Here is a 26,207-nt window from a genome sequence, read left to right as displayed (position 1 = left end):
GAAAAGATTTAAGGAAGCACTAGTTGGATGTGCAGAAAAGGTGTGTGGTAGAACATCAGGAAATGTGAAAGACAAAGAAACACACTGGTGGAATGATAGGGTAAAGATTAAAGTGAAGGAAAAGAAAATGGCATGGAAGGCATGGAAAACATCTAAGACTGAAGAAAGTAGAAGAAAATATGTGGAGGCAAAGAATTTGGCCAAGAAAGTAGTGGAGGAAGAAAAGAGGAAAAGCTGGGCCTTATTCACACAGAAATTGAGAGATGATACGCAGGGCAGCAAGAAATTACTGTATGGTATCTTAAAAAACAAAAAGAGAGATCAAGTAAACACCAGATTTGTGAAGGATGAAGGTGGCATAATTTTAACAAAGCCGGAAGAAATAAGAAATAGATGGAGAGAGTATTTTCAGAAGCTGCTGAACATAAGAACGGATGACAGTCATTCAATGGACGACCAGGAAAGACAATTAGTTGACGAAGAAATGGATAAAGAAATTACAATGAATGAAATTGAAATGGCAGTAAGAAAGATGAAGAATGGAAAAGCTGCTGGAATAGATGAAATTTCAGTGGAGATGATAAAGGCAGCTGGAGCTGTAGGCCTGCAGTGGACATATCGGGTTCTCAGGAATGTCTGGGAGAATAAGGAGGTCCCTGACGATTGGCAAAAAGGAATAATCATCCCAATTTTCAAGAAAGGTGATAAGAAAGTTTTGAAGAACTACAGGGGAATTACTCTAATATCCCATGTTGCTAAGATAATGGAAAGAATACTGGAAAGTAGAATAAGGTTGAGGGTTGAGAAGCAGATACAGGAAAATCAGTTTGGTTTCAGAAGTGGAAGATCAACAATAGAGCCCATTTTCATTATGAGACAACTAATGGAAAAGCATTGGGAGTACGGGAATGATATGGTGATGACATTCATTGATATTGAAAAGGCATATGACAGTGTCCCTAGGACGAAAGTTTGGGACAGTCTGGTGCAAAAAGGAATTGGACAGGGATTAATAAAAATGATCATGGCATTGTATAAGGAATGTTGTAGTTGCGTGCAAACACAAGTTGGCAGGACAAGTTGGTTCAAAATAACTAGTGGGCTGAGACAGGGAAGTGTTCTATCACCAATCCTGTTTACAATAGTAATGGATGACATCATGAGAACAGCAAAAGCAGCATATAGAGGAAGAGAAATGAACATGATGTTATTTGCAGATGATATTGTGATTTGGGGAGAAGACGACAGGAAGGTTCAAGAACAGTTGAATGTGGTGAATGGGAAGATTGAAGAATGTGGATTGAAAATAAGTGTAGAAAAGAGTAAAACTCTTGTTATGACGAGAGGGGAGAAAGAAGGGAAAGGTCAGATTAGACTTGCAGACAAGCCCCTGGAAGTAGTGGAAACGTTTAAATACCTGGGGAGTGAATTAATGGAGAATGCTCGACTGGATGCTGAGATTAGTAAAAGGATTCAAGCTGGAAGTTGTTTCTATCATAGTGTAAGAAATATGTTATGGGACAAAGATGTGCCAATGGAAGCAAAGGATACTATGTACAAGATGTATTACGTACCCATAACAACTTACGGAGCAGAAACTTGGACAATGACAAAGAAGGATGAGAGTCGAATACAGGCAGCCGAAATGAAATTCTTGAGGAGTATGATACAGAAGAGTAGACGAGACAAAATAAGGAACGAGAAAATCCGGGAAGAAATTGGAGTGGAAAAAATGAATGATAGAATAGAGAAGAGCCGACGGAGATGGTTTGGGCACATAAAGCGAATGAGCGACGAAAGAATGCCAAAAAAGGTGATGGAAATGCAAATCCAAGGAAGGAGAGGCCGTGGACGACCACGATTGAGATGGAAGGATACCATCCAACGCAGCATTATAGAAAGAAACCTGGACTGGGACACAGTGTTGGAGGAGGAGTGGTGGAAAGACCGAAGAAAGTGGAGAGGAACCATATTTGCCCCTACCCGGCTACAGCTGGATAAAGGGAAATGATGATGATGATGATGATGATACAACTGTCATGTACACATTGTGTTGTTGTTAACATGGGAGAGTGGGTTGGCATTGCTTCCAGTTACTTGTCCCACGCTTCTCACTTTCATCTATCTTACCCAACCTCCCTCGGTCTTTTCCGACCCCGGCGGTGTTAGGTTGTGAGGTCTAGGTAACCATTCATGGTGCTAGTCTTCACTTATAGAGGAATGTTCCTCACTTCACCACCAGCACTGGCTAACACAACGGTATCATCAGCAAAGCGGTGAACGCAGGAGGAGACAGGATACGTATAGCTATGTCCTTATACTTGTGGCTCTACTGTTTGGTGACTCTCGTAGTTTTTAAAAAAGTCCACCAACTTTAGAACGCTTTTCAGTAGCCAATAAAGGATCTCAACATTCATACCCAGAACCTCGCAAATTCCCAGTCGTTTCTAAAAGCTAACACTTTGTGGATTGGACATTAGGCTCATCATGTGATGCATTAGACTTTCTTTTCCTTATTAGTCAAACTGGCCACATCTTTTTTGCTAGCACTTCACGTTTCAAAAAAAAAAAAAAAAAAAAAAAAAAAAAAAAAAAAAAAAAAATTTAAAAACCAATTTAATAATTGTTACTTTCCTACCTGTACAAGACATGAGATATATGAAGAGCCCTGAGGAACTTCCTGCTATCCCAACAGTATTTGTGATTCTAGAGCAAACTCCAGTTGGACAATACAAAATTCAATGAAGATGGGGAAAATGATTTTCTTATTTATGGATTTTGGAGGTAACCATAATGTCTAGTTTGGTGCCAGTAATGAAAGAAAGTTGCCATTATGAAAATATGCATAAGGTGCAATTCGCAAGTGTTAGTGGCGAGTTTGGTCAGTGAACTTAAAATCTAAGATACAGCAACAAACATGAACATGTTTTTTAAAGCAACACACATCTGTCTTTTGTGTGATAATGACTAATACAATGTGTATTCCTTTAAATGGAATATTTTCCATCATTCACTACTTACAGATACACATATTAATACATGTTTTGTGACCTCCTTCAGCTAATGAATTAGACATGTGTATATCACAAATTGTTGAGTTAATAAAAAGACTCTGAGAACGTTTTTAATCATTAATGAAATCAAAACATTCTTGGCACAGGGAACAGACAAAATAAAATAGATGATAGCAAACAGATATTCTGTAGAAAGGGCCATGTAATACAAAATGTGGTGCTGGATTAAGCTAATCAAGTAATAAGCAATTGAGTGTGTTAAATAAGGGATATTGGTACGTTCAGGAATTTAGATTAATGCTAGTATTATTTCCTTGGTCTGCATTTTGTATTAGATTTCAAACCACCACATGGCCCTATCTACAGAATGTAGTAATACTATAATATGCAATATTCTAGGGACTAGTTTCAGCTGGGGCTGGCCATCTAATAACTAAACAAATGTATGTGCACATAATTGACATTAAAAACTGGGATGAAATTATGAGTAAATTTGAAAATAACTAGGTTCGAACATCATGAATATGCTCATCATCGAGAATATACAGAGAACTGTTAGTTCTAATACTGCTAATCATTACTAATTCAATTGTTTTACGAATGGGAACTTCGAAAGCAAGAGGCCTATACCAATATAATGGTCTGTTATTGGACCTTATAAATTTTCCAGCTAACTCATTCTTGGTTGCCTGCGTTTCACCCTCGTGTGCTAAGTTGGGCTCATCAGTTGGTACTTGGCACACCTTTCAAGACGCAAGGCTAGTGCATACTGTGGAGGCTACCGCATAGGCTACTTGAAGCCACCAGCAGTGCCAATGCACGATGAGAGACTATGTCTTGCTTCCAAAAATTGATGCCTGCCTGGCCATCAGTTGATATAGATGTTGATTCCCATAGGGAACATGAAATATTTGTCCTGAATGAGTCAATATATAGTATCAATATAATGCTCTGTTATTGGACATTATAAATTTTCCAGCTAAGTCATTCTTAGCACACGAGGGCAAAACGCAGGCAACCAAGAATGAGTTAGCTGGAAAATGTATAATGTCCAATAACAGACCATTTATATTGGTACTATAAATTTATTCATTCAGGACAAATATTTCATGTTCCCTATGGGAATCAACATCTATATCATGTAAGAAGCCTGTATACACTTGAAGAAGTTTACAGTGGGACTTGCTGCAATTCAAGAGACTATATTATTAGGTAATGGTATACAGGACATGGAGAAGTATACACCCCACAAATTTGGTATTGCATTTTGTGTCTAAAATTCACTAGTACGTCAGTGCTGTCCTTTGAACATGTGAATGAGAGTTCGCTCTAAATGACTGGTGAACTGCCATGCCCCCACAAACGACAAGGATGATCATGTTAAAGACTCCTTTTATGAGGATTCGTTACAACTATGGAATAAATCAAAATGTTTTGGGGTGATTTCAGTGCAAAAGTTGGAAAGGAAAAAAATGTTTGTGCCAACAATAGGAAGCGACGAAAGCAATGATAATGCCATTAGACTACTCAATTTCGCTACATCCAGAAACATGAATGAGCGGAATACCACTTTCCAACATAAACAAGTACATAAGGAAACATGGTATTCATGTGACAGTAAGATTGCAAGTTATAAATCTCATTCCGTATTGATGGTTATCCCTTTACAAATAAAAAGTATTTATTAAATCCTCCTTATCACTACAAATCAAAGCATCTGTTAGATGGAACAGAGTTTATACATGTTTCAGCCTATTCACAAGGCCATCTTTAGTAGCAGAACAATTATTACATAACACAAAACAAATTAAAAATCTTGATGAAGTGAAATAATAATGATCATGATTAATGAATTTAAAAAACATATTGAGGTACAGAGTCCTCTCGTCTGATAGGTCCTTCTTGATTGACAGTTAAAACTTGCTGACTGTTAAAATGAAACACTGTGCTGGGCAGTGTAGCGAGACCGTCAATAACTTCTGTAAAATATTTTCACCGCCTTGTCAATACTTATACATTTTATTTTATTTAATTACTGTACATGTTAAAATTATAAAATTCCTTAACGAGTTCATCATTGATGTTCTACATTGTATACGTTTTTAATTTTATGCTAGCGCGTGAATGTGGACTAGTCCAACTTGTATTTCCTTCTGGCATAGTGATTCTCTCTCCTACAGAATTTGCAATTACCGGTGATCACGTCATATCATCCTTGGTTACGTCGTCATGCGCCTTTTGACTGGTTCTATTTGACTCGTACTGTTCAATTAACTCTAATTCAACTTTTGTTTTCGCACAATTGTAAGAACTCCAATGTCAATAATTAATCCACGCTTCACACATTGACGTATATTTTAATTGTCTACAATATCTATTTTTGTTTTTACTTTAACAACCCCATGATTGTTTTTAACTCCACAGACTGCCATCGTTCAATGTATTTCACCACAAATTCTTGTTGTTGATCTGTACATACTGTTACTAATTAAGTCTAATGTCATCATATTACTTTTTATTACGACAATGTTATTCTTTTAACAATTTTAATCACTTAAGTTCAGGGCCCTGACCTTAGTCTTTGTACTAACGGCTGATGATGTTTCGCAATGCCGAACGAAACATGTTCCGTTATTTAAGCCATTTTTTAAGACACCTCATGATTATTTTATAATTCAATGAGTGTATTATATTGTATTGAGTAGGTGGTTGTTAATAAAAGAATTTTATAATTTTAATATATTATCCTCAATAGAGTTCCATTATACATGTTTCGAGAGTGGTGCCAAACATTAATTGATCCTTGGACTATGGTACAATGGTATAATATAACAAGTATCTATGAATTTTGAAAATTGTTAGAACAATTTCTCATAGTTTCACCTTTCCTATTTACTATGTCATTTGTTGCAGATTTTCCTGGAAATTTCCTAAATAATGTAATCTATTAAATTAATCTCTATATCTTAATTTATGTCATTATTTACATCTGAAAGAATAATTATTTCTTCTTGTCTACATTTAACATTTACTTGTCATTTAGTGGAAATCCTTAAATAAATCAATTTGCAAAATAATAGATAGCATCTATAAATACTCTTTATCGTAAAATCGTAAAATCATAAATAATATCAATTCGTAAAATAATAAATAAATAACATCTATAAAATTAGTTATCCTTTAAAATGTTTCTGCTCTCTTCTTTCTTCTTAAAGTCTGCTATAAATTTCTAGACCTCTCATAAATCAGAATATCTTCTCTTAAGCTCATCCAATTCCTTAAATAAATAAACCAAACAAACTAACTTTAGACACCTTTTGCGAAATGACGGTTACTCGGATGTCTGGAGAAATTATTTAGGCCTACTTACTTCATTCCATCTAATTTATCCAAAAATTAAAATGATGTGATATTGGTCTGAACCCAAACAATATGTCATCCTTCCTTCCTTGTTGTCAATCTGCTACTCTGCTACTGGTCATGCGATGACCATGCTGGTCGCTTTCTAACCGTCAAACTCCTTCAAATAATAATAAACCAAAAACTAATCTTTAGCGACGTGTTTATAAAAGGACATCTCAGATATTTAGAGATATTTGTATTTACTTACTTCAGCTCGACTGGTTGCCAAAATTTAACCTTGACCGAAGTATTCTTGTACTACAGTAGTTTGAATAAACAAACGTGTTCTGCTCTCTGCTGTCAATGACCTTGTTAGGCTCCTTCTTTCTCTCCCTTCTTATATGATTGTATGCCAATCGGTACATTGCATTTTCTTCATTCAGTGGTTCGTTTAAGTTATTTTCATTAACGTTTCTCTGATCAATTAATTAATTTTCCTTTCGTTGTCGTGTGCAGTATTTCCATATCTTTGTCTATTTCCGTAAAATTATGTTTGTGTTCTTCCATGTGTTCTCCCATTGCTGAGAATCTCCTGTGTCTCACCGCGTTGACAAGGCGGTGAGAATATTTTACAGAAATTTGAATATAAGTCAATACGGACCAACATGGTGAAAATAATCAAAACCGTCAATAACGTCGATCACTTCATCACGATTTGAAATTTTTGTGTTATGTAAGAATTGTTCTGCTACTGAAGATTGCCTTGAGAATAGGCTGAAATATGTATAGACTCTGTTCCATCTAACAGATGATTTGATTTGTATTGATAAGGAGGATTTTATAAATAGTTTTTATTTGTAAAGTAAACGGTAAGTTGGATAGATCCTGTACTAATTGATAACAGGCATAGAGCTGAGATAGGATCTGATCACAATATGATTATTGCTTCTGTTAAAATTAAACTGAAAACCTCTTGTAAGTCACACAATGAGAAACTGAAGTACGAGGATGAAAGCTTAATCCTGACAGTAACACCATGCGTTTTTCTGACGTGTTGTGCGAATGAATGTCATCTATTCCTCTTAAGGAGGGGAGAGTTATCCCCTCCACCACCTCTATTCCTTGTTCATTCCATCTAGTAACTTTAATGTAACTTTAAATAATAGGCTTTTAAGTGACACGTCTTCGAAACGTGTGGTGTAACTAAAGCGATATTTATAGACGTGTTACTGTCAGGGTTAAAGTATAATGTGGAGATTGCAAACAGACTTGATATCCTACAGAAGACATTGATGAAACAAATGACGGAATAACGCAAAACAAATCGTGACACAGTAGCAATGAAAGTGATACCAAAACAGAAATGGTTCGATGAGGCATGTCAGTTAATGAAGTGGCAAGTGGCTGCAGTGTAATAAGAAGGTAGACTATACAGAGAAAAACAGAAAGAATGTAGTAAATTTATTCGTAGAAAGAAAAACAAATAGAATCAATCCAAGATGACTACAGAAACAGGAACATCCGCAAGATGTATATAACTGTCAACACAAGTAACAAAGGATTTCAACCAAGATCGAGAATTACGAGAGATAAGTCTGGAAATTTAGTTGCTGATCAGGACAAATTATTAAATTACTGTAAGCAATACTTTGATTCCTTGCTGAATTGTGATGATCCAGAAACCTGTATTGGTAAACCATCTCATTCCTCATCAGAAGAACAAATACTAGAGCCATCATATCAAAAGGTATGACAAAGTATTATACGTTTAAAAAACAAGAAAGCTTCAGGTAGTGATAACATTCCTGCTAAGCTTATCACATACGGTGGAGAAAGATTACATAAATACATATATATAAGATCATTCTAAGGATATGGCACGATGAAGGATGGCAGGAATCACTTATTATCCCAATTCATAAAGGAGGGATAAGAAATTATCGTGGTATATCTCTTGTAAACACGGCCTAGAAAATTCTGTCTTTTATTCTTTTACAGCGTTTAAAACCATTTGCTGAAAATGTTATTGGGGACTATCGGTTGTAGTAACAGATCAGTTCTTCAACGCATACGATTCAATCCATTCATGATGGAGTTGGGCTATCCCATAAAATTAATTAACATTTACAAACTCTGTATGTATGGTAATGTTAGTTGTGTTTTGCTCAAGGGCAGAAAACCAAGTTCCTTCCAGAATAAAACTGGTCTGAGACAAGGGGATGCACTATCTTGTACCTGCTGGCATATGCGGATGATACTGTTCTTATTGGCTGCAGTGGAACTAGAGGAAATGGCAACAAATGATCAAAAAAGACACATTACGTGGTTGTACAGGAGGTTGACAGATTGCCTTTGAAGATTGGGAAAGTAGAGGAATTTAAATTTCTTGGTGTATTCATCAATCAGCAACAGGAACACCAAGCTAGAAAGGCCTATATTAGGTTCCAAGTTTTTAACAAGGAATGAAAAAATTATCTACAATATAATCATTCAACCCAGTACTTCTGTATGGTTCCGAGACATGGAGTAAAACTAAGAAAGAAGTCTTTGAGAATTAAATTTACAGAAAAATATTTGACCCAGTTCGATCCTGTCTCTCAAAGCTGGCAGAAAAGATCTTATATGAGATTTACACCCTCTCTCAACAACACACTATAATGGGTATGATAGAATCCAACAGACTGTGCTGGGCTGGACATGTACTGAAGATGCAGGATAACAGAGCACCAGCAGATCTCTTAATGGGAAAAGACCTTCAGGAAGACCCCGAAGGAGATCAACAAGGTATGCTGGACCCTCCAAATTGAAGAGCTGGCTCAAGATCGAAAAGGATGCAAGAGGATTGTGAGATGGGCACGGGAACTTCACATCCCTTAGAAGTCTACGGAGTGATTATACAATCATTTATCAAACATATTCGCAGGGGACATCAACTGTAGAATAGGTAAGCCAAATTGCAATTCAGAATTAGTGATTGAGGCCTTGAAAAACGACAGTTCTAGCTTCTGAGAGAGGAAAAAATCTACTTTGCTTACAATGGACCTTATTATGTACAAAGGGAAATATATTTCCATATAAGGACTGGAAGTACCTGTAATTTAGTAGCAATCACTTGCATCAAAATCAAGACAATAGAACCTACGACAATAACAGAAAGATCAAAGGAAGTGCAGAGATCTGACCGCTCAGCCAACGAGTCGGACTCTTGAAAAAAAAAAATGATAAAATGGTACCAGAATGGCAATTGGGATTCTGCAAAGGGAGAAGCACAACACATAGCGGACATAACGGAGATTGTCAAGTCTGCTGCTGAGACAGAAAACAGTCCAAAAGGAGGGAGACCTGCCACTTACTGATCTTGAAAGAACACGTACTGTGAGTGCCATCAAGATCTGCCTCAAAATGAACTTCTAAAGAAAGAATCTCAAAGAATTACAACTAGATTTCTATGACACAAGTGAGATGACAAAAAAGGAAACGGATTGAAGAAAATTAAGAACAAAGACATGATATCACGAGATTTGCTGTATATGGATTCCAGCACAGAAGATGTAAAACAAAGACATATCATCAACCGAAAGTGCGACAAAAATGTCAAAAATAGCTCAAATTGAGTGAAATCCCTGTCCGAATATAGCAAGGACTAAAACAGATATTCCACAACCTTAAGTTGGTGTTAATGAACCCTCCCTCCTCTACTTGATGCACAAGGCCAGAGGAAAGTGAAGGGCCTATCTGCAGAATTTTCTGACATACCCCTACATGATATAGATATTCATTTGATTTGTCCTGAAAAAGTTAATTCATAGTTCCAGTATGAATGGTTGCCAGCCTGCACTAGCCCACCCTGTAAATTAAACACTAGCTGCTAGAGAAGGGCCTCAAGTTCAAATCATACAGATAATAACTGATGTACCTTACCACAAGAAGAAATAATAAAATCCAACAAGCCCTAAATATAGTCACACAAGAAAATTCCACCAAACAACCGAATTGTGCAACTCAATATTCGGCATTGAAAAGAGTTAAGAAATAAATAAAAAGGGACCACCTAATGTCAACAGTTATAATGAAGAAAGACGAGTACATAAAATATCACTGACAACAACAGAATTCAAGAGTTACAACGCAACTCAACAAAAAAATTCTAAATGAAATAAAACAAGCAATCAGAAAACAGACTTTATTCTCATAAAACAAGAAAAAGAAAGCCTTACCATCAAGAATCCAAAACTCCCCACACTAACAGCCCTCTCCAAAATACACAATAACTCAAAACAATTCTAAAAGAAATAATCTCACTTATAGTCAGTTAAAAACAGCTTAAAACTAATTAATTTCTCTGTCCTTAATATGCTTGCTTTAGTGATTTTTATGTTGGACGTTGCTGCTTCTCCTCAGTGACTTTTGTAACAACTGTCACAATTCTTCTGCAGATTATGCGAAAAATAATTTAAATCGATAAATATACATACTAATTTAATAATTTAATGTTATTTGCTTTACGTCCCACTAACTACTCTTTTACGGTTTTCGGAGACGCCTAGGTGCCGGAATTTAGTCCCGCAGAAGTTCTTTTACGTGCCAGTAAATCTACCGACACGAGGCTGACGTATTTGAGCACCTTCAAATACCACCAGACTGAGCCAGAATCGAACCTGCCAAGTTCGGGTCCGAAGGCCAGCGCCTTAACCGTCTGAGCCACTCAGCTCAGCCATATACATACTAGTAAGGCACGTCCAGAAGAGCATAGGCAGACTTTACCGACATCAGTTGCTGCTACTACACAGTCAAATAGTTCCATTGATTTAATAGAGCCATGGGAAGCATAAAGTAACACCAGAGCAAACAGGTGATATTCTCTCAGGGATATGTTTTGTTTTGTTTTTTCTGCTCTTCGATGAACGCGCTACAAGGACCACAACACCTGGTGGTGAAATATTTTAACCTACGTAAAAGAAAAGGGGGGGGATCGGTAACTGCAGTTTCAGCCACTCTCGAAGTTCTAATACGACAAGAAGATCTCAAAGAGAAGAAAAGGCAGAAATATGCATACGACGTAGGACAGAATAATTATAATAATAAGAGGAAAGAACACTGTACCTTTAAATGAAGTTGAAGGATATTTGGGCCTGCTAATGATACAACATCTTAGGACTCTACTTTTCAAACAAGCAATAGTGTTCCTAATACACTGGTGTTATCCGAGGAGTATGTTAACAAGAGCCCTTTCTGGGATGTGTATGGATACTTCTCCCAGCCCTGATAAAATTTGAGTGAGAGTTTTAAAGCACTTGAAAGCAGGAAAATTCATTGCATTATTAAGGTTCTACAGAATTTACAAAGGAAAGAACTATTCTTATCTTCAAAGGTGGTGACCCATTTGATCTAAAAAACTGGAGGCCTATAACCATTTTCTCAGTTATTAGAAGAATAATTGATCGTGTGTTAGATAAGATGCTTCGCAGTTTTATAACCTTTTCTTACCATCAGAGACACCTTATTAATTGCCCTCTATGCCCTGTTAAATGAACAGAACTTGATTTAGCACAGTGCTATTAACATGGCCAAATTCTGGGCCAATATTTTGTTAAGAACTGTATAATTTTATGTAAATATTGTAATTTCATCTATTTAATTAAATTTTGTAATATGCATCTATAATCTATATTGTGCTACTGACACCATCAGACAGGTTTTGTCTCTTCTGCACATCAACATTTTCCTGATGAATGGCTGCCTCAGAGCAGCTAATGTTGTGTGGCGTTCTTAGATGTAATGAAAGCCTTTGATTCCATAGGACACAATCTCTACCTTCCTGTTATATGCCTGAAAACTGAAGAATGTTAGTTGTGAAATTACTAACCGACAACCGTATCCAAATCGAAGTAGGTCCTTTTAAAAAAAGAGGGCATTTCCATTGAATAGCAGCAGCCTTTAGAACGAACAACACACTGCAACTGAAACCAAAAGGACTCTTTCTCCAAGTCAGGGACCTAACTGCAATGCCACATATATTGGCCAAACAAAATGTAATTTTCACACAAAATACAAACAACGCAATCGGCATTCAGCCTTCGGAGAGCATACGACGGTCCACAACATTTCACAGACATCAGCACAGATCTAAAAATTTTACACATCAAAAATAAGAATAAATGTTTGAATATTAAACAAGCAATACAAAGCTAACAAAAACAACCTGAACGACCACACAGGAGGAAATATCATGTCTGGAATGTAGTCTTTAGCCACTCGAGACCATCATTTAGATTATCATTTATCACTAAAAAAAATTCTTACAAGATACTCTCTAATACTCTATTCAATTAAAATCATTAACATACATTTACTCCATAACATACAAAATACATTACAACATGAAGAAACAAAATCCCCCTCCTAAGATAAACTTTCCACTCAGCCCCTCCATGAGCACAGTGTTTGAAGGCAACTCAAATAAGTACAGAAACATTTCAATAGAATACAATTATTATTTGTTAATACTTGTTCAAAGTCATTCAAGGATGTTCTTGTAAAACGAAACTTGTGTTTGACAGACACAGGTACAACACCTGGACTGGAGATGTTCTCACTCAGCCTTATTCTCTCCATAAAACACCTGTGTTTTAATTAACACTTGGTCCGTATTGATGCAACCTAAATAAGAACTAGTCCACCTAACGCACAATTTGGTTCATATTCGGTCTTCTTTTGAAAACATCCTAGCATTTCAATAAAATGTTTAATTAAAACACTGTAATGTTACTTAATACAAATCAGTACATGTTCTTTCATGGAAACCGTATTTGCTCGCATATAACCGACACTGTTTCACCCAAAATAAGTGTGAACATTTTCGGTGCGTGATATATGCGGAGACTTGTGTGCGAAAGATCCTATTCCTGAAAAAAATGAATAATTTGCATTAGGCTATTGAAGCAATACAACTGGCATACTTACCCTGCCTTCGTTCTGGTCACCATCCCATAATGAATCATCCAATGCATTTGCGATGTCAGTCTTCAAGAAACTCTCTACAATAACGTCTGTCGACACCATAACCCAATCACACCCGAGGCCTCTTTATTTTGCCCTCCTGCCATTCATTCGGCGTAAAATTTACGCATGTTGCCCTTGAAGGACTTGACGGAAACATCTAGGGGCTGTACACAATGTCCGAGTTCACCAGGAATTACGAGATCAGTTTTCATTTCCTGAAGACATTTCTTCGTATCCTCCACCAACTGTCTGCCAAAACTGTCTCGCACTAGCATTGCTGGGTGTCAAACCAGTGCCCCTGGACGTGCTCCCCACGTATCCATCCATCCTTTCGCTTGAATCCGTAAAGCAATGCCTTTGGGAAACTTCGCTTTAAGCACTGTTTTTCTTCTGAAAATGACGTTCGGTGGCAATTTTCTTCCATCTGTGGTTATTGCTAGCATGACAGTGCAACACTATTTTTCACATCCAGTTGTACGAACAAGCACGCTAGATTCTCCCTTCTTGTTGATGGTGGTGTTGCATGGAATGTCCAAGTTTATTGGGGTTTGATCTGCATTACCAATTTGAGATAAGAGGTTATTGTTTTTCTTCCACACAGCTATGCCATAGCGATGAAAATCTATGATACTGTCACAGAAATTGCTTGGCATTCTCTGGCAGAGAGATGTTTGCCTTCGCAGACACAATCCCTTTCACGTCATGAATCTACGGATCCAACCGCGGCTCACTTTCAGATCCGAACAGCTGATTGCTCGTTTATTTGCTAGTTCGTGCACTTTGAAATGTAGTATATCGTATTAGATACTAAAGCCATCATTACACAACTCTGTAATATAATGAAGCAACTCATCTTCCAGCTCAGGAAACTTATCAGTTTTCAGCCCTCTGAATGCCTTACGTGTTCGGTTGGTGGTTTCTAGCGCAGCTTTCTATTTACGTCAGTAGCGAACATTAAACTCGGTCACACAGAACTCTTGATCGGCAGTTCTGATACCATGTTCTAGAGCATATAACTCTAGCCATATAACTCCCACGTTTCTCCTACGCAAGAAAACTTAACTGAGAAACAACAATGAAACTTGCTGACAGCTCTGTCGGATGGGTATCAATAAGGCGGAAGAGTAAGCGGGATGGCAGAGTGCGATTGCCTTGGGGTGGGGGTTGGCAGGTTACAACAGCCAGCCTCAACCGTTCTGCAGATAGAAAGAAATGCAGCTCCTTCTTGTACTGTTACAGCAATTGATATTTAATGTAGGCGTGTCCACGGAATACCCAAACTTTATTTCGTGTTTGTATCGTATGTCTTCATGACAACGTTACGTGTTGTGTTTGGGAATTTTTTTCCTGCAATTTCAAATGTTAAAAATGGGGTCCGAGATACACGCAGTGGTGCAAACATTTTTGTCTGTACAAGTAGCTTTGTTTTCAACCACTTTCTTGGAATAATTTTAAAATCCTCGTTTATAAAAATTTTGATTGAAGTTTGGTTTAGCTCCAGTGTGAAGGGTGAGCTGTACCTGCGGAGGTGGGGGGAAAATGGAACCTTGTCGGCTCTTTTGATCAACAGGAGAGTGCCGAAACATTCAAACTGAAAAAATCAATGACACGGTCTGGAAAGAAAGAAAATATCTTGGTGGGTTTGAACTTTCACAAAGAGGAAATGCTTTTGCTAAAAGGTATGGAAACTATGTTCCTTCCCACGGCAGAGCCTAGCCCCCTACTCTCGCCAGGTGGGAGGGGGAAGGGGGGGGTGCTTGCTTCTGTGGAGGTAATTTTAAACTGTTGTGATGTTAAAAACGACATTATTCGTTCGTATACGAGGTGTGTTCAAAAAAAGACCGAACTGTGGCTAGAAAAACTTTATTATGTAGCTTACATCATTTCACAGACTGTCCCCTTCAAAATAGTCCCCTGCACTATCAACAGCGTGTTGCCAACGTTTCTTCCACTTTTGGAATGCTTCCTGGAATGCACTTTCTTTGATGGCGCGAAGTTGCCTCGTCGCATTCTCCTTGATCTCTTCAATGTCTTGGAAACGATGTCCTTTCAAGGTGGTTTTCAATTTGGGGAATAAGAAAAAGTCTGCTGGAGCCAAGTGTTGGTGTTTTGCCAGATAACTGCGGACCGAGAGAGAGGCATGTGCTGGCGCATTGTCATGGTGCAACATCCAGGATTTGTTTTCCCACAGTTCAGGCCTCTTCCTGCGCACAGCATCTCTCAAATGCGTTAAAACATTCTGGTACAGTTCTTTGTTCACTGTCTGGCCTCGGGGTACAAACTCATGATGGACAATGCCTTTCCAATCAAAAAACACAATCAGCATCACCTTGATGTTTGAACGACTCATTCGTGCTTTTTTCGATCGAGGAGAACCTTTCCCCACCCACTGTGATGATTGCCTTTTGGTTCCGACATCGTAACCGTCTCATCTCCAGTGTTTCCACAAACGTTTTCCCAACTTTGAAGCAGAACTTCACGCACACGCGTTGTTCCTCAAGCTGTTTCATTATAGAATTCGATGAACATGTGACACACGCAATCACTTCAGAGGCTCTAACTCAACTGATAATGCAGGCAATGGAATGCGGAAAGCAGCGGTCTGTTGTCAGAAGTTGCCGCTAGGCGCCGCCACAGTCACAACTCGCTCAATGCGCGCAATTTACAAAGTTTGGTCTTTTTTTGAACACACCTCGTACTGTAATGGAGGTCCATACTCATCAGGCTTCCTTTACTCTATGTACACTCATATATTCGCAATATCTAGCCTGAAAATTCCTTTCCCAGGGTTCCTTGCCAGAAAGTCCCCTGACCAAAATATTGTATTTCCCTGACAAAAATTTTGCATTTGTGCAATTTTTAATAGCCTCCTCCCTACACACCTGTACAGGAAATACAACATTTTGTACATATAATTTAAAATGATCTGCCAGATAATAATAAATAATACATTCTATTTATACATGAGTAATAAAAGTATTACTATTAAGATTACTAGTGAAGACACGACAACAGCCTCCGTGGCTCAGACGGCAGTGCGCTGGCTCCTGGTTCAAATCCTGCTCACTCCACGCTATATTTGTGCGGAACAGGTTCACACCATCATTCATTCCAGCAACTCTCTCCAACATCATTTCATTTTGCCCCAGAGGAGTGCAACAGGCTCGCTAGACAAATGACTCGACACAGGCACGAACATACAATGTTGGGTGTTTCCGGTCAGGAATGGAATGATCTCCTCGGGGGAAATGATTAATGAATGATAGATGATGAAATGAAATGATATTGGAGAGAAATATGACAGGGAAAACCGGAGTACCTGCCTCTGCTGACCTGGAGTGACCGGGATTTGAACAACGGAAGCCAGCGGTGAGAGGCCGTCTGGTCCACGGAGGCTCTGTACACAATGTTGGTAATAATGTTAAAAAAAAAAAAAAAAAAAAAAAATGCAACACAACAACAAACTTAAACACAATTTTTTCTGGTTTCAATTCTGGCTTCACATTCTTGTGAGTGCATTCTTTTAACTTTTTTTGTCTTCCTACTTTCTTATTTTATCACTTATTCTTCATTTCTCAGCTGTTTTTCTGTCCTCTTCTTTGACGTCTTCTCCACAGTACAATTGTGCAATGTTTTCTGCCAACACTGATTTAGCCACTCTCCATTGCCAAAGTTCACTATACACCATACTATCATCAGATATTGAGATATATTCTTTGATTCACAACACAGAGCCACATATTCTGTTAGCTTCCAAGACATATTCCATTCGGGTCTGACCGAGACTTGGTTGCTCATATATGCAAGTTCAAACTCGTAAGACCTTTCACTAATCTATACTTTCGTTTTGTCACAACTGCCACTAATATTTTCTCACATTCGTGATTCGGCGGAGAGGATGGACTTTGATAGGTGGAGACGGCAGAAGGGGCAAACCCGTAGCATCTGTTCTCCAGAGAAGCGGCTACGAAAGGCATCTGACTCCATGTTAGCGGCGGCCCAATTTGAACCTGGCAGAGGGTAATAAAATACCTTTCGGAGTGGCTAACCCATCGTACAAACAGCCTATAAAATGAGTGCGAGTGACTCGAGGCCTTGGAAAATGCTAGGGCATCACCCTGAAGTGATGCTCAGTTCCCGGTGCTCTGGGGGAACTGTGAGAAGTGGGCTACCAGACATCACAAGAATCTGTATCATGACTTTGAATGGCAAGGTAGAAGAACTGATAGAGTATATGGAGAAGAAATACATAGCAATGATTGGAATAAGTGGGATAAAATGGAAGGGGAAAGGTCAAAAAGAATTGAAGAAAGCGTATAGATTATATTGCAGTGGAGGAAAGATGGCAACAAATGGTGTTGGTGTTATATTGAGCGCAAGACCTAGCGCAGTTTGTGGACAAAATTGACCAGATCAGTGACAGGATAAGTCAAGTTGGACTTGAGAGTGGAATCAAGGATTTTATACAGGTTTATGCACCCCAATCGAGGAATGCAGATGAATGTTTACAAGATTTTCTAGAAGAACTGGAAAGTCGTATTGAAGATGAAGAGGTTATAATAATGGGAGACATGAGTGGAACAGACAGACAGGGAAGAGAAGAGATAATTGGCCCCTATAGTTATGGAAACCAAGATGAAGGAGATTTGGTAATATATTTTTGTAGAAGGAATGGATTAATTGTTAGCAATACATGGTTTACAAAAAAGAACTCGCAAAAAGTAACTAGATATGGTTGGGGAGATAGAAAGACAATGACAATGATTGATCTTATTCTGGTGGAGAAGGAGAAACGTAGACAACTGTCACAGCAATGCCAAGAGCAGATTTCGAAGGATGGTGGTAGCCAAATTAAGACTTTGTAAAATAACAAAATTAATAATAAAAAGGGAAAGAAAAATAAAGGGATGGAAGTTAAAAGAGAAAGAAATAAGGGAAAAGTTTCAAGAGGATCTGAACAAAGAAATTTCCAAAGATGACATGAACAGTGTGGAAGAGGAATGGACATGTTTCAGAAATGGTTTTTTGAAGTGTGTAGTAAACACCTGTGGAAAATTATCACGGAGGAAAAAGGAAAAGGAGACTCCTTGGTGGAACAGCAGGGTAAAGGAAGCAGTTAAAGAGAAACAAATGGCTTGGAGGAAGTGGATAGGCAGCAAAAGTACAGAGAATTGGCAGAAATATAAAGAGCTGGGGAAGTTTCACAGAAACTTTACAGGAAGAGAAGTAAAAAGAATAGTTCACAAAATAGGGAAGATACTAAATTTGTAAAAACTGAAACAGGGCAGATATTGACGCAAAGAGATGACAAACTAAAAAGATGGCAAGAATAATCCTCAAAATTGCTAAATATTAAATACAGTGAATGGGTAGATGAGGAGGAGTAAGAAGAACAAGAAAAGGAGATATCGATGTTAGAAATAGAGGAATCCATACAAAAGATGAAGAGTGGTAAAGCAGCAGGACCAGTGGCTGTATAGATTGTTCAGAATAATCCGGAGGAAAAAAGACATCCCAGAAGAGTGGGCAGTGCCCATGTAGCTAAGATATTGGAAGGAAGACTGAGGAGGAAGCTAGAAGAAGAACAGTATGGTTTTAGGAAAGACACAGTGATGACATTTATTGATATTGAGAAGGCTTATGGCAGTGTGCCCAGACAGTTGGTATGGGACACATTAAGGAAAAAACAAGTTAACAGAGTGGAAGTACAAATGTACATTGTGTTAGTAGTGTGAAGATTAGCACAGGGAAAACAAAATGAAACTGGTCTCTGACAGGGAAGTGTACTGTCCCCCATACTATTCAACATAGTCATGGATGAAATTCATAAGAACATTAAACAGCGATTGGGAAGACCGGCAACAAAAGCCATGTTGTTTGCAGGTGATATAGTGATAAGGGGCGAGGATGAAACGGAAGTGCAGAAACAAGTAGATGTATGGAATCAAGTGATAGAAAACTTTGGGAAGAAAGTAAGCACAGAGAAAAGTAAAACAATAGTGATGACAATGGGGAAGGGAGAAAGGAAGAGGAAAGATAAAACTGAACTGTAAAATTCTGGAAGTGGTTAAAAGTTTCAGGTACTTGGGAAGTGTGATCACAGAAGATGGAAAGATTACCGAGGGAATTGGGAAAAGAATACAACAAGCAAACAGCTTCTACCAGAGTGTAAGGTGTATTTTGTGGAACCCAGATGTCTCGAAGAAATGTAAGAAAGTATTATGAACCCATACTAAGATATGCAGCTGGATCGAGGACTACAACAAAACGAGAGGAGAGCAGAACACAGGCAGCGGAGATGAAATTCCTAAGAGGTATTGAGGGCAAGACCAGAAAGGAAGAAGAAAGGAAAAGGACAGGGATCTTGAAACTTCAAGACAGGATAGAAACAACAAAGCTAAAGCGGTATGGACATATGATGAGAATGGGAGAAGAGAGAGTGCCAAATAAGCTTTCTCAGAGAAGTTAACAGGAAAGAGACCATGAGGAAGACCCCGAAAGAGGAGGACAGATTCAGTGTGGATGTGCATAGAGAAAAGGGGAGGAAAACCAGAAGATGGACTTAAAAAAGGAGAAAAGTGGTGGAGAAACAGGCAGCGATGGAGGTCCTTGATTCACAGCCTGACCCGGGAAGCTGGAAACAGGAAATGAAGATGATGATGATTCATGTTTAAAACCAAGAATTTCTCTCTCTGACAATTTTAGTTCTTTAAGTACCTTTTTCGTACGAAATCCAACATAAACTTTACCTACCACAATTAAGTTTGTTGGGTCCTGTAGATCAAGCAAAATCACACTCCTAATATCAATGGCATTTGCCATTTTACTACGCTTGACAAAGCAATTCATCACACTTCTTAATAGTTCATTCAGATGGGAGTACAGAAATAGAGCAAGCGGTTTGTTACTTTGAAATCGCCTGAGAAAAGGCTCACATTGCAAAGAAATGGTTTTGAAAAATGCTTGTTGCATTTTATTAAAGGGTCTTGAATTTGTCCTTTAATATTTTTACGTGACTTAAACTTAGCATTTGCAAGGTATGCCTTGATATGGTGAAACAGTTGTAAGGGACATTCCAGACAATGAACCTTTTCAAGCCGTTTTACTGTCAGTGGGAACACTGTACTACCAGTCACTGCAGTGAACTGGGCCCGGCGAGCTGGTGAGTCTTTGAATAAATAAGACACGTTATGCAGGAATGAGTTAAGCTCCTAATTTACAGTCATTAAACCTGTTTTAACAGCTCCATTGATGACATGCAAACCACACACTCCCAGGTTCAATACCTTTTTCCCGTCAGGATTTTCTGTCTCCACTTCCAGTTCAAGCTTCCTGAGAAAAATCAAGTTCACATTGAGACTTGCAACAAGTTTTTTCTTTGAAGACGTTGCAGTCCATGATTAAATTTCTCAAGCAGATGTTGGGCAGTGGCACGACCCAGAAAAACACTGTTCCAATATCTAGAAACCAATTTATGAGTGTTGGTATCAACAAATCTGATTATGAAATTCATTTGTCCTTATTGAGTGACTCATCAAAAGAAACTACAAAGTCCTCACAAGTTTTAAAACTGTTTGTTAATAACTCACTGAAATGCAGTGCAATACCATGATTAATCACATAGGAACACTTACCAGTACTTTCACCAAAGGTGAATTTCAATCAAATTGCACTATCCGGGAAGATTAAAGAGCGGAGGGTTTACGATGGCATGGCATTTCATATCAAAAGTCACATCAATCAAGACAAGTTTAAATGTATCACGTAGAGTATATCTCCTCTTGTATTTACTAGCGCCCATAAGAAGTAGCACAGTTTCCACATTTCTTAATTCTGTTGAACTAGTGGTCTTCATTTAATATTCTGAAGCCGAGTGGCTCGACACATCAGTGAGCCACTTCCTTGCCATCGTTAGCTTGGTAGGGCCAGAGCTGTTCAAACTCATCTTGTTTTAACCCAATGGACCCCTGTGTGTCACACAACGAAAAATATATTGTTAAAAGAAAACTATACAAGATAAGGTGAATGAATACATGTACTAACCTAAAATGATGTTGTTGCGAGCATGTTTTAGTTGTGGACGCCTGTTGCTCATCATCACTCTGTGAGTCACACTCAACACTTCCTCACACAAATTATCGCCTTCTAATTCCTGAACATCTAACTAACGTTGGAATCACTATCCACTAATGGTTCACGTTCTGGAACGCGCGCGCTGCTAGTTGCCATATTCACTACTGGCTTGAAAGGAATCTGAAATATTTCCGAGTCACCCTATACGCGTGGTGTGAAGGTCAAACAAGGGGAAAGTTAGTATACAGAAATCTTAACGCAAGAGCCATCTCTTACGAACTGAGCGGATTATAGAAAGATATCGGAGCACTGGCAATGCGCGGGTCCAACTCGTCGTCCGAGTTGTAGGCCACGAGTTCACAAGCGGGCGTGCCTCGTCATCAGACTTCATTGGGTTAATGCTGCCATAGTCCCAAACATGTACAATTTTAATTTTTTAAAATAAAATTAAACTCACCTCATTACTTTCCCTCACATCAAAGGATTCACAGGTTGCAGTTTGTCATCAGTATGAATTACAAAAATGGATAAAATAAGGAATGTGGATATCCCACAGCAGCTTGCTGGAGACTCTAGAAGTGAAGAGATTGCAATGGTATGAACCTTCACAGGACTCCTTGAACATACTTTGACTACAATGTTCCTGGGAAGAGACAAAGAGGAAGACCTTGTGATGTTTGGGAAAAACAGATAATGAAGGACCTTGAAATTAGAGATGTGAACTGGCGTTGCATATATGAGCAGCATCTGTGGATCGATAGGACAAACTGGAGGAGGCTCGTACACAACTGCACCCGGCTCGCAGGAGCTAAGAAATTATGATGATTATTACAAGATATTAGAATTGGAAACAATCTTCAAAAACGGGAGCGCTAACTAGAGAAGAAATTTAGAATGCTGCTATTCTAAAATTTTTAATTCATTGGCGTTTTCCCATCAATTTTCACATACATTTTACCTGGCACGTTGTCTCCTCTCAAGCTTTTTCGCTCTCCTTCTAGCCCTTCGCAGTGATAATGTTTCTATAAAGACATTATTTTCTCTTGTTTTTGAATTGTCATCAAAGTAAAAATTTTATTTCTGTCTGTATCACTTATTTTATTTTATTTTCTTCTTAGTTTTAGCACATAGTCTGGATTCAATTACGTTTTATATTAACTCTTTTTTCATGAATTAGTCTCAGCGAGTTATTTATTGCGCCATCTAGTGATGTAAATATTGAGTATTGTTATTGTTTTAATTTCCGTCATGTCTGTTTTTTTTTTGTTCCTTCGTTATGTTTTTAGCACATTTTTAGCTTGCATTATGTAGATTACTTTATCCCTTTATTTCACTGAAAATGGCTCAAACAACTCAAAACATATTTGAATTTTGTTGCTTCATCTAATGATGGGATTATGTTTTGCATTGAATTAGGAGGATACGTTTAATTTTTCCTTTGTAAAGTACCTGACATATAACAAATTTAAGTCAACTTCCCCTGACTTTCTCTGACAACTATGTAATTCTCTGACTTACTGTTCACATCTACCCAACACTGCACCTTCAACAAACGACCATTATTATTTCTGCTCGACAGCGAAACTTGCTAGTTGCATTTTTTGAACAAGTTCGTAATTTGGAAAATCCCGGATTTGTGAATGTCGCGTAATTTGAATTCCGTTGTTAATTTTATGTTGCTCTTTCTCTTATTTTGTTAAAGACATTAGCATCAAACCCACAAGATAATGGTATGAAATAAGCAGCCCAGGATGTAATGGTAAACGTGTCTATTTTGTATACTTTATAGGAGAACTCATTAAGCTCTCTTTTCATGGTCACATCTAAATTATCTTTCTCTTCTTTAACTGTAAATTTTATTTTCTGATCTAACAAATTTAAAAATTGTAATACATTATTACTGTTATTCAGACGTTTATCTATTATCACACGGATATGATCTACGAATTGTGTCCCCTAATATTTTGGTGTTCTAATTGATCCAAATAGATATTGGCAACGATACCTGAGGCTGGAGCCCCCACTGGTAATCCATTTTGGCTACATATCATCTTATTTGTAACAAACTTCAAGATTTTCATGAATTGTTCTATTTCTAATTTCCCTAGTCTAAAGACTGCGATATTCAGGGTAACATACAGTGAAACCTTGTTAATTCAAAGTCCCGATTCTCATCGTATTATGTTGTCATGAATTTTCACTATTACCACTTACTGTGATCACATTTTTCCTAGCCCTGAAAGGTACGAAGGTGAAGAGAAAGAGCAGTTGCGTGATAACGAGAAAAGACCTTGATAAGTTGCATCTTCAGGGAGCAAGCCGCAGGAATGCTCTGTTTTGCCTCCCGGTTAGGAGCGAGACTGCTGAGTAACACAGTGATCCTATTTGTGCTTGTATTTTGCATTCCATTCAGAAGTTAGAAATTTATTTTGTGTCGAGTGGAACACGAATGCGTGGTGCAGCCCAGTTATGGATTCCGAAAAAGTTGTGAAATTCCTTACTAATGAAGAAACTGGACTGCCACATCCATCTTACGCGTGCAGCTTCAAGTATCGACTCGATCATTCGAGTTAGGGTCAAATGTCAGCAGAAAATAATGTTTAATAATCCGAAATAAAAGTCTTCTACAACCATTTGATTTAGAAAGAGTGCAATAAAACGTTTCCGCACCTTTCAGTGCACTGTTGTTATTTTATAATCCCTAACGGAATTTTATTCTTTCGTGTTTTTCTACTCTCATCTTTAGAAATAGTTGTTTTTACAGTACCCGCGGATACAAGATGTAAAATGCAGTCATTTCCATATGCCTCTTGGATAGTTTTTATTTGCATTTTTAGTAGTACATTTTCTCCCTTAACACGTTCTTTTTCCTTGTCCCCTGCAGAAACAAGGTTTTACTGTAGATGTGGCAATAGTTTGAAGTTTGCAACCGTTATAAAGGAATTTGTGTATAAATTGACAGATCATCTTGCCGTTAATGATAGTTCGAATGGGAACTCCTACTTCACGAATTTTAGGCAATTGGTACCTTAGGGTTCATATTTTTCATCTTCTGAATTTCGTGTTCATTAAGGATAAACATAGAAATTTTCAATAAAGATTTTAGGTTGTTTTGGATTTGGGCTGTGGAGTCATTATTGACTTTAGAGAACGATTTGTCTGCAAAAACCATTCTGTCTTTTCAATATAATCTTTCCTATCCAATATGACCATGCAATTGCCCTTAAGTCAATGTCTTATTTTCCTTTTAAGACCCTTGTTACATTTAATACTGTCTGTACAAACATATATCTGACTGAGGGAGTCTTTTCGTTACTTCATATCTTAGATCATCTTGGGAGTTTTTGAATATTAGTTTCCTGTAATGATATCTAAAACTAAAACTTGCCCAGGTCCTTTAATTGGGGTGTGATAACTCAAGTTGTCCTCAATAGTTGACGGATTTACTTTACGTTTTCTATTACTATTATTATTATTATTATTATTATTATTAATAATGTTTTCTATATCTGATTTAATTCTTTTCAGATTATCTAATTTCTTGTTTTCAACATCATAATTGATCTGGAGCTGGAGAGGAGGTGCAGCAAGACTCACCTACTCGGACCACACTGACGTTGTTTGGCAGCACGTGTACATCGCGCCTCAGAATCTCGTCACAGTTGGTGACTCGTTGATAATTAATATAGAATCCTCCAGCAGTCATAATTCTTACTGCATCACCTGAAAATCAAAAGAAAACACCTCCATCAGTCAAGGAAAGAATCCATCACTCATCTTTAATTTATCTGATCCAATTCAAACATCCTTGTAATTTGAGAATGAAATATGCTGGATGAAATATGAAGAGGAATTTTGAGCTCGCACACAAGTGCAGAGTCACCCTACGCAGACAGTGGAGCAACAGAAACAAAACTAACAAGGAGAGGCTGAATCTAACAGCTCTGTGTTCATGGGTATTTTGTTAGTCGATTTCCTTTATGACTCTGACTCAGCCGCCTACAACACTAACTTATCTCTTACTGACACAATTATTGTATCCATCTTTGAACACATTTAGTCTAATATAAACTGCCGATTTCCGAAACACCGTATCTTTTGAACAGATACTGCCTCTGAATTTAACTTTGGACTGTCTGCCACTCAGGATTTGAAGAACGAGTGTTTGGGTTTAGTTGTCTAGGAGATTTGTCTGAAGCACGACTACCACCTTGGCCTTGCCATGTTCTTTGTCTCTCAGTTTCTATCAAATCATGACATGACGGCTTTATCTTCTTTCATTTCACCCTCTATGGGATATGCTGAATCAATCTTTTCCCTGTGTTTCCTCATCTTCCTTTCCTCTTGTCTTCCGAGATAATAGGTTTGGCTTGGAACCTTGTATTTTCATCTTCAGCTGTTTGACTGAATAGTGAATTTTCTGTAATTTTTAATTCTACTAGGTCTTTTTCAGTTCCTTTAAACCAGTTAGGTCCAAGATTTGTTTGGTTATTCTGTTAAGAGTTCATTCTGAGAAGATACCTTTTTCTCATAGTGTCTAAAAGCTGTTGTGTGTCTCATTCTTGATGTGTATTATCTTATTAATAGCCAACCACATGAGGGACACAGGACATAACAAGACCTTCATATTCTCAAAAGAGTCGATAAAAGTAAACTTATGACAGAATACAAAAATTTATTCATTTTCCTCAACCAACATTTCAATAAAGACAAGAACCCAAATGACATTGATTTTTTTTTTTTTTAAAGCCCCTTATATGAACAGATTTCAATTCT

The 26,207-nt window shown here is 37.8% G+C and overlaps 1 protein-coding gene across 1 annotated transcript in view; it reads right to left on the bottom strand.

Moving 5' to 3' along the window:
- Nucleotides 1-26,207, bottom strand: part of TyrRS-m (Tyrosine--tRNA ligase, mitochondrial) — a 230,836-nt gene that overhangs the window by 2,095 nt on the left and 202,534 nt on the right. Inside the window, exon 8 of the mRNA XM_067149634.2 lies at nt 25,029-25,154. Within this exon, the coding sequence (XP_067005735.1) occupies nt 25,029-25,154 (126 nt within the window). The remainder of the gene's footprint in view (nt 1-25,028; nt 25,155-26,207) is intronic.

This window comes from Anabrus simplex, chromosome 6 (genome assembly GCF_040414725.1).
Source record: "Anabrus simplex isolate iqAnaSimp1 chromosome 6, ASM4041472v1, whole genome shotgun sequence".
Lineage (NCBI taxonomy): Eukaryota > Metazoa > Arthropoda > Insecta > Orthoptera > Tettigoniidae > Anabrus > Anabrus simplex.
This window is presented reverse-complemented; position numbering and strand designations above follow the sequence as displayed.